Source organism: Monodelphis domestica, chromosome 6 (genome assembly GCF_027887165.1).
Source record: "Monodelphis domestica isolate mMonDom1 chromosome 6, mMonDom1.pri, whole genome shotgun sequence".
Classification (NCBI taxonomy): domain Eukaryota; kingdom Metazoa; phylum Chordata; class Mammalia; order Didelphimorphia; family Didelphidae; genus Monodelphis; species Monodelphis domestica.
Genome location: NC_077232.1, coordinates 79421697 through 79434659, shown reverse-complemented (window position 1 = coordinate 79434659; position 12963 = coordinate 79421697). Strand labels below are relative to the sequence as shown.

The 12963-nt window shown below is 47.7% G+C and overlaps 1 protein-coding gene across 2 annotated transcripts in view; it reads right to left on the bottom strand.

Moving 5' to 3' along the window:
- The window catches only part of NAT8L (N-acetyltransferase 8 like), a 67198-nt gene extending 55531 nt beyond the window's left edge, over window positions 1-11667 (bottom strand). Inside the window, exons 1-2 of one of the 2 annotated variants that reach the window (XM_001365381.4) lie at window positions 10847-11667; window positions 7170-7334 (exon numbers count right to left, since the gene is read on the bottom strand). In XM_001365381.4, the coding sequence (XP_001365418.1) occupies window positions 7170-7334; window positions 10847-11207 (526 nt within the window). In that variant the 5' untranslated portion in view covers window positions 11208-11667. The remainder of the gene's footprint in view (window positions 1-7169; window positions 7335-10846) is intronic. The other variant, XM_007496851.3, reaches the window with a different exon arrangement.
- Between the last annotated feature and the right edge of the window lie 1296 nt (window positions 11668-12963).

Here is a 12963-nt window from a genome sequence, read left to right as displayed (position 1 = left end):
ATAACCCCTCTTCTGTATAATATCTCTTCATAAGTAGTTTATGCAGAACTGGAGTTGAGGGGGAAAGATGGGCGACATCTGCATAAAGGTGATAATTAAAGCCAAAAGACAAGATGAGGTCACCAGGGAGAAAGTATAGATAGAGAAGAGAACTGAGGACAGAACAACATGGAGAGGGAGCAGTGAATCAGCCAAGGTGACAGAAAAGGGGGCAGAAAAGCAGAGAAGAGAAGAGAAAATTTTGAGAGTTCTGCTCTGATTCTCAGATCTCCCTTCCCAAGAATCCTGAAGTCACCAAGTCACTTGGTCAAGGTGATTTTAATATTTAAGGTATTTCCAGATCATAGGTCAATATCCATCCCCTGGCCTGTGTGGAAGGGTGGGGAGAAGCTAGGTGGCTCAGTGGATTGAGAGGCAGGTCTAGAGACAGAAGGTCTTGGGTTCAAATCTGACCTCAGATATTTCTTAGCAGTGGGACCCAGAACAAGTCCCATAACCCTCATCTCCTAGCCCTTACCATTCTCCCGCCTTGGAACCAATACACAGTATTGGTTTAATATATATATTCAGCCCCAGGATCTTCTTGGCCACGATGATCAGAGAAATGCTAAAGGAAGAAAACTCCAGATCCTTCCTGAGCTTAAAAAGGCCAAATGGATTCCTTGGGACCTCTCCCAGAATCACAGCAAGATAGAACCATAGAATAAGACTTTTAGAAGGGCCCTTACAAGTCTTTTGGTCTAATTTCAAACTGTGACTCCCAGAAGATTCCATGGAATCACTGGTACCTCCAGAAAACATGAGCCTAGGTCTCCTGACTCCCTGTCAAGGTTCTACCTCTCTTTCTTTTATAATAAGTTTCTATTTCTATAACATTATAATATAAAACAAAGTATCCAACTTACAAAACTCCTGAGGTATGAAATGTAGGTGTTATCCCACCCCGCCCCCCATTTTACAGATGAACATACTGAGGCCAAGAGAAAAGAATTATCTTGTCCAGAGTCACATGGCTAATTAAGAGTGAGACCTGGGGTTCAAACCCAACTCTTATTACTACCAAGAAGAGCTTAACTTTCATTCTAGCAGACTGCCTTTCCTTTATAACTCCTGCCCTCTCTTCGGCCAGTACTCAGTCAATGAACCAAAAGGCATGTATGAGTCTCCCACTTTGTTAATTTGTCCATTTCTGTTTCTCTCCTGGCTCCCCGGGGCCAAAGTGCTCTCTGCCTATAAAGGAAAGGTAATCCAGGGACCATGGAAATGCAGGGACATGGAGCCATGGCATCCCTGAGCGTACTTGTGATTAGGGCCAATGCCATCCTCACTCTGGTCCTGGGAATAATCTTCAGTAAGTTCATTCTGACAGAAAAACTTAACTTGCATGTACAAAACATTTCAAGCCTGTGGCATGGAGGAAAGAGCACTAATCTTAGAAGAGCAGAGTTTGAGTCTTGACTCTACCACTTCCTACCTGGAGGATCTTGAACAAATGCTTCACCTTCTAGTCTCATTTGACAGATGGGGAAACTCAGACCTGTCAAATGCAGAAAGTATTTGTACTACCTATCTCCATCAGGAGGCAGGTAGGTTGCTCAGTGGATAGAGCTCCAGACCCGAGACAAGAAGATCTGAGTTCAAATCTAGCTTCAGATAACTAGTTATGTGACCCTGAGCAGGCCACTTAATCTCTGCTTGCCTTAAATGACTGGAGAAGAAAATTGCCAATAACTCCAGCATCTTTGTTAGAAGACTGCATGGATAGTATTAGCATTCTATGGTCTAGAGGGTCACAGTGGAACAAAACTCATCAGATGATCATGAGGAAGGGGGCTTATAAACCGTGAAAGCTTTACCGACACAATGCAATACTCCATTGGATGGCAATAAAAGCCAGGATTTAGAAGGTTTTCAAAGGGTTTTACCTGTGATCTTATTTGACCTCCATGAAAACCCTATGAGGTGGGTGATTTTGCCCAGGGTCACATAGCTGAGTGTCTGAGGGAAGAGTCCCCATTCCAAGTCCAAAGCTCTATCTGCTCTACCAGCCAGATGGCTCAGGGAACTGGGAGGCCATCATTGTGGCTCCTTCTTCTGTCAATGCTGACAACAGCTACCCATGCCTGGAGGACAGTTCTTCATTCACACCGGGGTGGGGTCCATCTAATGTATTGAAGGAATTCTCTTGCCATAAATTGGATGCCAATGAAGCCTGAAGGCTTTCCACTGATGTGGCTCTCACCTAGGGACCAGCATACCTCCATTTTCTTAAACCTTTACCTTCCATCTTAGAATTGATACTAAAGATTGGTACTAAAGCAGAAAAATGGTAAGGGAACTACTTGACTACAGAGGTTGAGGGGACATGATGGAGGAGAGACGCTAAATGAGCTCCCTAATGCAAATACCAACAAGGAAACGGGTTCAGAGCAAGGACACATGTGATACCCAGATGAATCGCGGCATCGGCTAGGGAAGGGGGGGTTGGGGGGGGAGGAAAAGAAAATGATCTGTTTCCAATGAACAATGTATGAAAATGACCAAATAAAATAATGTTTTAAAAAATGGTAAGGGCTAGGCGATGGAAATTAAGTGACTTGCCCAGAGTCACACAGCTAGGAAGTGTCTGAGGCTGGATTTGAATCCAGGACCTCTCATCTCTAGCTTGGCTCTCTATCCACTGAGCTACCTAGCTGCCCCTCACTTCCATTTCCAATTACATCTTTCTTTGATGACAAAGGATATGGGGGTTGGGGGTGGAATCCATGTTACAATTTCACAACATTCTCCTATTTGATCCAACAGTAGCTCTGGAAGGAGATTATTATGCCCATGGGGGAACTTGGGCTCCAAGAGTTAAGGTGACTTGCCTAAGGTCGGAAGCTTGCAAAAGAGTAACTGTCAGGGCTCCAATCCAAGTCTTCCAACTATTATCTGATACCATGCTGCCTCCCCTATGAAGCAAATCCTCCACTAGAAGAGGGCTCTAGCTAACTAGAACCCTCAGATAATTGGAAAATTTAAGGATTCTACCTTTTAAAAGAAAAAAAAACACCACACACACACAAACAAGTAAACACATAGAAGGGATTGAGCAAAATAAAACAAACTCACCAGGAATATCCTAAGCCTCAAGGGGTTCATGGCGCTCAGTCTCCTACACCTTCTCCATCTCCATCACTAAGAATTCACATTCAGCCAAGTCTCCTCCAACATTTCCATCCCTACCCACAGGCCTGGGCAGTGAGAATTTCCGTTCAGCCCAATTTCCTCTACTTTCCCCATCTCCAACTTCATCTTCAACAAACGTTAATTAACCATGTACTATGTGCGGGACCTGGAGAGGGGGCACGGCAAAGGACACAAAAGATGAATACGACATGGTCCTCCGCTCCGGCGGCTCAAGGTCGAGGAGGGGGATATCTTACACATAAATATAAAACACAGCGAGTGCAGGAGAGCTACAGGCAAAGGGTTCTTGGGGGTCTATGCAGAGGAGAAGGCCATTACCAGCTAAGGGCATCAGGGAAGCCTTTTTGGAAGAGACAGACTTACTTAAAGGCTCATCTCCACCCAAAGGCCACAAAAGTGAGAGAAAACTCCAAATCCTAACATTGGTAAGGGGATACATACAGGGACTGGACCTAGGATTTCACCAGTATAGGGAACTCAGAGGTCTACCAATGCAGGGCCACACCTTCTCTACAACCTGTGGGCTAGAGGGGGTCATCTGGAGCACTAAGATGTCACATGCCCAGGGTCCCACAGCCAATATGTGTCAGAGGTCATCATGTTATTCCTTATGCTCTTTGAAAAAGAATCCCTTTTAACCCATTACTTTATTGGATCATCACAACTCTCATGGTTGTGGTCCAAGTAGTATTGGAACAGAAGTGGAAACCAAGGCCCTGAGAGAAAAGGATTTGTTTATGGTCACCCTTGTTGGGTGATCAGACAGAGCGAGGATTTGAACACAGATCCCCTGACTTTTTATCCAATGCCCTTTCTCTAATACTCTGCTGCTACTGTTTGGGGTTGGGCATTTGAGAAAGATTTTCCACTAATAGGTAAGAAGGAGAACTGGGTTTGAAGTTAGGAGATGTACATTTGAATCCTGGCTCTGACATTCACTATGTGACCCTGGGTTTCTCCTCTCTAAGCCTCAGTTTCCTCATCTGCAAAATGGGTACAATGAGGCTCTCCCAATTGACTTAATGGGGTTGTTTAATGAGGAAAGTTTTGTAAACAGTATAGAAATGTGAGTTATTTTAAAAATAATAGTAACATTGTTAACAAATTATGAAAGATTTAGGGGTGTTATACTATCGTTAACAGGAAAATTTAATTAACCAAAAGTTCCCATCCCCCAAACATCCTGATTACTCATGGTTTCATCAAATATGTATAACTTAAGAGGTTATACATATAAGTTTGGAAACCAGTAGGGGGAAAAGAACAGAAACTATAGAAATTGGGGTACCAAGAAGGTAAACGGGAAGCCCTTCCTGCACAACACAAAAGCAGAGGGGCATCTAGAAATTCTAGTGCCTGAGATGGGGAGAAGTCTAAGGCATGATCATGCCTTTACATGGTTATATGAGAGGTGGGAGGTTGAAGAACTGAGAGACCAGGGCATTTGTAGAGGGCAGCAATGAATCAATGATCAATAAAACATTTATTAAGTGTCCTAAGTGCTGAGGATACAAATACAAAAAGAAAGATAGTCCCTACTCTCAAGGAGCTTACAATCAAATGGGGAAGACACAAAAGAAAGCTGAAAAGCAAGGAGGGAAGAAGGATGTACCCATGATTGGGGATTGGGAGAGAAGTAAAAGAAGTCTAAATTGAAAGCAGCTGGATGGAAGACTACAGGATGAGATGTCTGAGGAGATGCTTAGCCCTTACACCACTCTTCTGCCTTGGAACTGATACTTAGCATCAATTCCAAGACAGAAGGCAGGTTTTTTTTAAAAAGATGATGAGATTGCCCAAAGATGAGTTTACCAGGGCCATGGTGGAAAAGTTAAATCAGTCCTAAATGTGTGCTGCCAGAGAAGTCAAAGAAGATGAGGGGATGGAGAAAAAGAATAGTCAGGGACCAAACTGATTGGAGAGTAGGCAGAGTGACCGGAGCATCCATAAATCACAGCAATAAGTATCTGACCAGGTTGGTCAAATTAAAGAGAGATGATGGCTGCTTGCTGAGTGATGGTGGCAAAGAGGGACAGCAGGGTCAGAAATCAGCAGTGAGGAGAGAGGAGTAGGTTGACTCTCCTGGACCTCTATGGGCAAGGCTTGAAAGAAGTAACCAAACTTGCCACATGGCCAAGAAAGGTAATGTCTTCAAGGGAAAGCTAGTCTGAGTGAGTACCAAGAAGCTGGGGAAAAAATGTGAGAAGAGATCCAGGGATAAAGAGAAATTTGTAAACAATAGATAAAGTTTCCAGAAGGCACAGTGGAAAGGGAGGTCACAGAAGGATAGGGACTAGCAAAGGTTAGAATTGAGCTGGCTAGGGATGACAGGGGGTTGGAGCCCAAAGAGACAGTTCCACCATGGATCCTGTCATTAGAGGAGAGAATGAAGTCTGTCACCTTCTCCAGACTCAATCATCAGAAACCCCACTCCCTTAACCTCTCTCTGCGCTGCCTTTTCTTCACCAACTCCTAAGGGATCATGAGTTGGCAAAGAACCAGAAATTACAAGAAGGGCAGTGTCTGGACCACAGCAGGGAAAAAGCACTCCCAAGTGTTGGGGCCTGAGACAAAGTTCCAGCTACCTCACATTAGTTATGGCTCTACCTGAAGTTCACAGCATTCGTGGGAAACAAAAATAAAATATCAAAATAAAGGGGGTCTGCAACTGCTGGAGCCAACTGTCCTAGCCCCAAGTCCTGAGGATAATACATCTCTTTCTGTTTATCTAGGATCCACCTACTGTTTCCCTGAGATCAAACTCATAAATGCCAAAGTTCAGAGATTTGAAGCTATAAAACCCAAGGAGACCACCTACCTACAACTGTACCACTTTTGCAATCTCCTGTGACCCCATCTAGTCCTTTCAAATAAACCTGCCAACATCCAAGGAATAAGGACTGAAAAGGAAGCCTTGTAATCAATATTTATCCAGGCCTCAGTGTTGGCCTTTGGCAAAGACCTTGCCAAAAGACAGGGACAGTCAAAAACAACCACCAATCAAAGAACTTAGTACCACAGGGAAGAAGGGATATGTCACAGGCATTTTACTGGAACTGCTTGCCCTGGCAAACCTCTCCTGCCCAGCTCTGACCTATCATAATAAGGGATATACCCAAACTCGTTGCCAATTCACAAAGCAACTGTCCAGTGGCTTTGCCACCCCCCCTTACAATTCTCTCCTTTCTTTAGTTAGAAAGGGCCATAGAGACCATCTACATTGATCCTCTCATTAATACTGGTAGAATGAATGAGATCTTGAATGAAGTCATTTACAGAACAATAAGATGTAGAGCTGGAAGAAGTCTTAAAGATCATCTAGATCCAATCCCTTATTTTATGGGTGAGAAAACTGAAGCCAAGAGGGCAGAAATGACTCACCCAAGACCCCCAAAAGGCAGCAGAGCCAAGCTCCAATCTTACATTTTCTAGTGCTGAGTACAGAGCTCTTTCTATACCTCTATGAATCTTATAATCAAGGCCCAAGCCAAGAACAGCTCACTGGACTCTGCTTTCAAAGAGCATATTCTAGAAAGCCCAACAGAGCTCTACAAACCATGTCTGCCCCATTACCTCTGCCCTAACTCCTAGAGGCTCTTCCTAAGAGGCCAAAAATAAAGGCTCAAATGTTTATAATACATTAAAGTTTACAAAGCACTTTCCTCAAATCAACCCAGTGAGGCAGATGGCACACATATTATCCCCATTTTACAGATGACCAAACTGAGGCTTAGAGCTAGGGAGTAGCTTCTTCCCTGGTCATACTGGTGCATAGCAGACCTCCTGCTTCCAAAGTCATTACAGTCTCTCTCATCACTTCAAGAAGCCCAAACCATTTGTTTGTGGTTACAGGCTCTCCATTTTTATCTTTTCAAAGAGCAGCATTTTGGGTCTGGGGGAATGGTCCAGCTTTACACTAGCCACACGAGGGTTTCCCAGGGGTGGCCTCACTGTGGCTGTAGTGTACCCATACTCACCTGGAGGCTTCATGTAGTACTGTTCAATGTCGGCCATGTCCGTGTGCAACGCACACTCCAGGTAGGTGAGGATCACCTTCCGGCTGTAGTAATACCTCATGGCCAGAAGGAAGACAGGCACGAAGCAGGTGAGCAACAGACATCTGGTCAGTAGAAAGCATAGCACTGTGGAAGAGAAGGGAGGGAAAGGAAAGACTGCAAACCCATCATCTGAGGGGGCCAGCCGAGCTGGCCGCTGGAGAGCAGAAACTAGCCAATCCCTCCCTTCTTCCCTCCCTTCCCCGGACCCATCGCCCAGCAACAAATAATTCACCAGGACAGGCAAAATCAGTTACTCGACGACCAACGCCACACTCTGGGCCATCTCATGAGGGCATTTGAAAGGAGAAAAAAAAATTGTATTTCTTTCATCTTTTAAGGACATAAAAGATAAGGGCAACTCGGGATCCTACCAGTATACTGACAGGAAAACTGAGGTCCTGAACTACAAAGAGACATACATAATAATGAAACTTAAGAGTTGGAAAGGGCCTTAAAGATCACCTAAGGTCCAAATACCCATTTGACAGATGAGAAAACTAAGGCACTAGGTATATAAAGGGTTTTCTTCACAGCAGCACTGTCAGATAGATAGTGCAAATATCAATAGTCCCATTTGGCATGGTAGGAAATTAAGGAAGAGAAGTTTTAAGTACCTGAAACATAGTCATGGAATTTCAAACCTAGAAGAAAGGACTGAGTTGAAGTCCCTCATTCTTACAGATAAGGAAACTGAGAACTACATAATCTCTGCAAGGGAATGTCATGGTTCCGACTTGTCAATGCCAGGATTCCAACCTAGTTTTTCCTGACCACCTCCTTAGGAGAGGAAGAAAAATTGGGAGAAGGCAAAGCTGACAGCAATAGCTGAGCCAAGGGGGAATTGGGACCCAGATTGGAAAGGAGGAAACCTGGGTTCCTTAACTATACCAAGCAATTCCTGTCCTGGGTGTGTTGGACTGACGCACATATCCTAAATCCTGCACAGACAAGGGGACTGCAATCAGTCCGACTCTGAGGCTGGCTGCAACAGGGTTACTACAGAGCCTTATTCCTCCAGCTAAAGTATTTGGTGGGTGGGTTGGGATGGAGAAGAGGTAGGGGGCAAGGTACAGAAAATCTCTCTTCTGGGAGATATCCAAGCCTCTGTTAATGAAGAAAATTAACTCATTCTAGAGAAACAAGAAGAAGAGGAGAAGAAAAACACATCACTAACCCATGGGCCAAAGGTCATTCTCAGAGTCTGTTTAGTGAACCACTGGAATCTTGCCTTGTATACCTCCTACCTTAGACCAGCATGTCTACATGCTGGCTAAACAAATACCCAATGGGATAGATATTATAGTTATTCAGTTGCGTCTGATTCTTTGTGACTCCATTTGAGATTTTCTTGGCAAAGATACTGGAGTGGCTTGGCAATTTCCTTCTCCAGCTCATTTTACAGAGGAAGAAACTGAGGCAAACAGGATTAAATTACTTGCCCAGGGTCATACAACTAGTATCTGAGGCCAGATTTGAACTCATAAAGATGAGTCTTCCAGGCCCCAAATCCAATGCACTCTTTCGTGGGATGGATGAGGACACACTCAAAAACAAGGATGGTGGAGTGTTCCTCCCAGGTCTCCCTCCTTTGCTATTCCCCTTTTACTAGTCCCTTCTGAACCCAGGAGTAAAAGATACTCTCCTGACTTACTTTATCTATCTCTCTCTCTCTCTCCCTCTGAGCTGGAGATCTTTCCCTCATAAATTAACACTTGGGGGCTGTGCTGAGCCAGCCTCCCCCAGCTTGATAAATTATATATAGTCACACTTCCCGGGCAGAACATCAGTTGCCCTTATCATCCTTCTGAGCATCTCCTGCAGCCTTTGCTAAGCACCCTCACCTCATCCCCAAACAAGGGTACCACGAACTCTGACCTCTCCCTGTCCCAAAATGGACTGTCGGGAGCCCAACCAAAATCAGAAGAACATGAAAGCAGGGCAACAGAAAATAGAAGCAGAGAAGGGTGGGTGATTAAAGGAGAGAGAAAATGAGAAAGCAAAACCCAAAAGGGAAGGGGATGGGGAGGAAAGAGTGAGAGAGAGGTGAGAAAAGATGAGTGAAGGAAGTAGAATCGATGGAAGAGATGGAGAAAGAAGAGAGACTGAACGGGGGAAGGAGCCCTACTATGAAAGAGGAGAATGGAGTCAGGACACAGCAGCGATAGAGGGATAACAGTCAGGAACACTGGAGAGGGAAGAGGCAAAAGGAAGAACAGGATTTCCTTCGAGTAGATTCTGGTACCCAACACGCTTTAGAATGTTCAGAGCAGGGCACCCAGGGGACCCTCCCAGGAACTTTTAAGTGCCACTGGAGTCAGCAGAAAATGACAAATCGACTGTCCTTTACAGTTTCCCCGCTGTCACACCACCACCACCAAAAAAACAAAACAAAACAAAACAAAAAATAAAAACAAAAACAAAACACCAGTTTACCGGAGGAAACAACAACAACTAAGCTTCTCCCACGCAGCAGAGGGCACCGGTAGGGAAAGGAGAGATCTAGCGCATATTCTGCCCCAGGGCAGCCAGCAAGTTCCTCCACTTTGGGCAGCTGGACTGGAGAACAAGGGCAGAAGGAAGGCCTGCCTTCTTTGGTCCCCAGCACTATTGCACTCAGCCAGCCGGAGCTGACCAGCCCAGCGCAGCCAAGCCCAGCCTCGGAGTCAGCGGCGGCTGCGGCGGCGGCGGTGAGAATTCCACCAGCTCTCCTGCCAGCCCCACTCGCAACCCGACCCGCACCTTCGTCTCTAGGTTACGGTGGAATCCTGTTTCCCCCGGGCAGAGAGGCTCTAGGTCGGAAAATGGGAGCTCGGGCGTACACCCCCTTTCCGCCCCCCCCCCCAAGAAGGGGAAAATGGGACGGGGAAGGGAGGGAGGAGAGGGAAAGCCGAAGAGAGTTGAAGGAATCGAAAGAGGGAGGGAGGAGAAGGAACGCCGAGGAGCAGCTCCATTCATCCCACCCTGGCTCTGGGTCCCCCCGCCGCTCCCGCAGCCGCCCCCCTCCCTCCACCCTATCAGCCACTCGGACGATAGGCCTCCCACGGTCAGGAGGAAATGCGTCCACAACCCCCGCCCCCCGGCCCCACCGAGAGACAGGGTATATAAAAGACTCCCCTGGGCTTAATTGTTTTTAACTCATCTGCCCAAGTCCAAGTGTGTCCAAATTGTGCATCCTTTTCTAAAACTGGGATTCTGCATGTGTCCGTTTATAGACCGGTTGCAGTGTGTGTGTGTGTGTGTGTGTGTGTGTGTGTGTGTGTGTGTGTGTGTGTGTGTGTGTGTGTGTGTGTGTGTGTTTCTGGGGATTCTGAATGCATTCGAGAAGTGCTGCGCTCCGGGGGCTGAATGCGGAGGGAGTTTTTTGCACACTGCGGGATCTCTGGCTGCTTCTGCGGCGGCGGGAGAGGTGAGGAGAGGGAGGTGTAGTGCGTGGGGCTCTGGAAGTATCTGCGCCCAAAATACAGACCCGGGAGACGAGAAGATGGGAAGGAGGGAAGATAGAGCCTCTGCCTGAGGCCACGAACGAACGCGGGAGCCCGTGCTCGTGTCCTAGGACCACACACCACGAAGGTGGCGCGAACAAATTGGCTACTTACACGCCAGGAGCACATACATCAGCTGCGTGAAGGGCTGCTGCTTCAGGCCCCGGAACGCGGTGTTGGGGATTCTCTCCATGATGCCGTCATAGAAGATGCGGCGCACCGTGTCTTGCTCTGCAGGGTGGAACTCGCGGATGCAAACGTGCTCCTTTTTACCATCTTCACCAGCCACCTCAGCGGCCGCCGCGCTGGGGGGCGGCATCGGCGGCGCCGGGGAGGGCGCCGAACCGCCAGAGAGCGAGGGCCACATCTGGGAGGAGGACACGATCACGGTGTCTTTCTTGGAGCCGGGGATGGTGTCATGATCTTCTGCCACGATTTTCGTCTCGCAAACCATTTTGGGAGACAGACAATGCATGCAAACTGGCCGGGAAAGAGACTAGGTGTGCAAAAAAAATAATAAATAAATATTCACTTAAATAATGAAATATCTTTTAAAAGGAATGCCGTGAGTGGGCGCTTCTTTCCCCCCCTCCCCCCAAGCCTGCGATCTGTCGTTTATGAGCCCGAAACGAATGGAACCAGCTGGAAAGATAGAAAGGAACAGCGGTGCATTTTGGAGAAGTATTTATAATGCGGCAGAGCCGGTGCAATCTCGGATCCCGGGGTCCCGCAGGGTCCTAGCGTCCATTGCATTGGCTGAGAAGGGTCACCATGTGATCTCGAGGGGTGGGGAAGAGAAACACCTCCCCCGCTTTGGCGTTTGATTGCAAATTACTACAGCAGTGCCTTTCTCCGGTTTTGCGTGTGTCATTCTCCCTCCCCCTCCACCCCCTCCTCCGTCCTCCTGCCTTCTCTTCCCTTCCCTTCTTGGTTCTGGGCCTGCAGAGGGGCGCTAGAACACTCACTAAGCTGTCGAGGGTGGTCCCAGCTTACTTGGGGCGGAGGCAGAGGGCGAAAAAGACGAGTTTGATGGCGTGCTCTGTGCGTCTTGGGTAAGGTGGCTGCAGCCGCGACAACCCTGAGCGAGTGCTGGACGCGTTGCGGTTGGCACAAGTTAAATAAAACGGCGTTCCCCAGCCTGCCAAATTCACCATCTCCCCCCATCCCCAGCTTTGGGGCGCAGCGCTTCCCTAGCAGAAAAGTTGATTGGCCTGAAGGTCGTGTCCCGTTATCTCTATCGCCTAGCCCGGGAAGCCCCCTTTAAGGAAGTGGCGGGGGTCGGAAGGATCACTCAATGTACTGGGGCGTTCGCACCCTATTTCTGGATGTTCGTTTTAAGGAAGGCCTCTAGAGAACTTGGAATTCTCTGGGCTGGAGGAGGGGACAGGTAGAGAGGGCTGCAGCAACTGCGTCTGTGTTTGAGAATCTTTTCTGGACTCTCCCTCTTGCCTTTGTCAAACCGAGAGCCTCCCATGTACCAGGTTGGCGACCCACCGCGGTGGGGGTAGGACCTCTTGAGGGCTTAGTCCTCGGGCAGCACTAGAGCCACTTAGGAAGGCCGGACTCAAGCTCAATCCAACCACAAATATACACCTCGACTACTGCGGTGAACAATAGCGAATGGAACCCCCCAAGATCAGTTAAGGCAAACGCGTCACTGGCAAAAAGAGAGGTTGTGATTAGGACTTATTAAGGGTTCCAGGTGATGGAGTCCCAACCGGGGAAGGGAAGGGAGCGCTCTGGTTTGTAAATCAGAGCTTGATTCTTCCTGAGGAGTGTTCTCCCGTGGGAAAGGCTCGGAAAGTCCGCTCGGGCTGGGTCAGGTGGGGAAATAGCGGGTTGTGTGGTGCCTGAGTTCGCTCATCAGTGGCCAGACCTGCTGGGCTGAGCATCCTTAACCAGGGAGGTCGTTAGGCAGCGCCGGACAAACGAATAAACTAACCGGGAGAACGCAGCTGGGGCTCTCCTAGAATGCGTGTAGGAAGAGGGGCTTCAAGGGGTCTTCAGGCAAACCCACCCTCTTGATTTCAGACTCCTACTGCTCGGAGAGGACTGTGCAACCTCATTTCTCCCAGGGATGAAGGGAGACTTGGCCAACAGCTACCCCTCCCTTCTTTTATTTTATCCACTCAAGCCCTAAACGCAGGGAGGAAGACTGAGGGAGATGACTCCAGGGACAGCAGACAGGGAAGGCACCCCAGGCCCTACTGCAACCTGTCAGTCGGATCAGA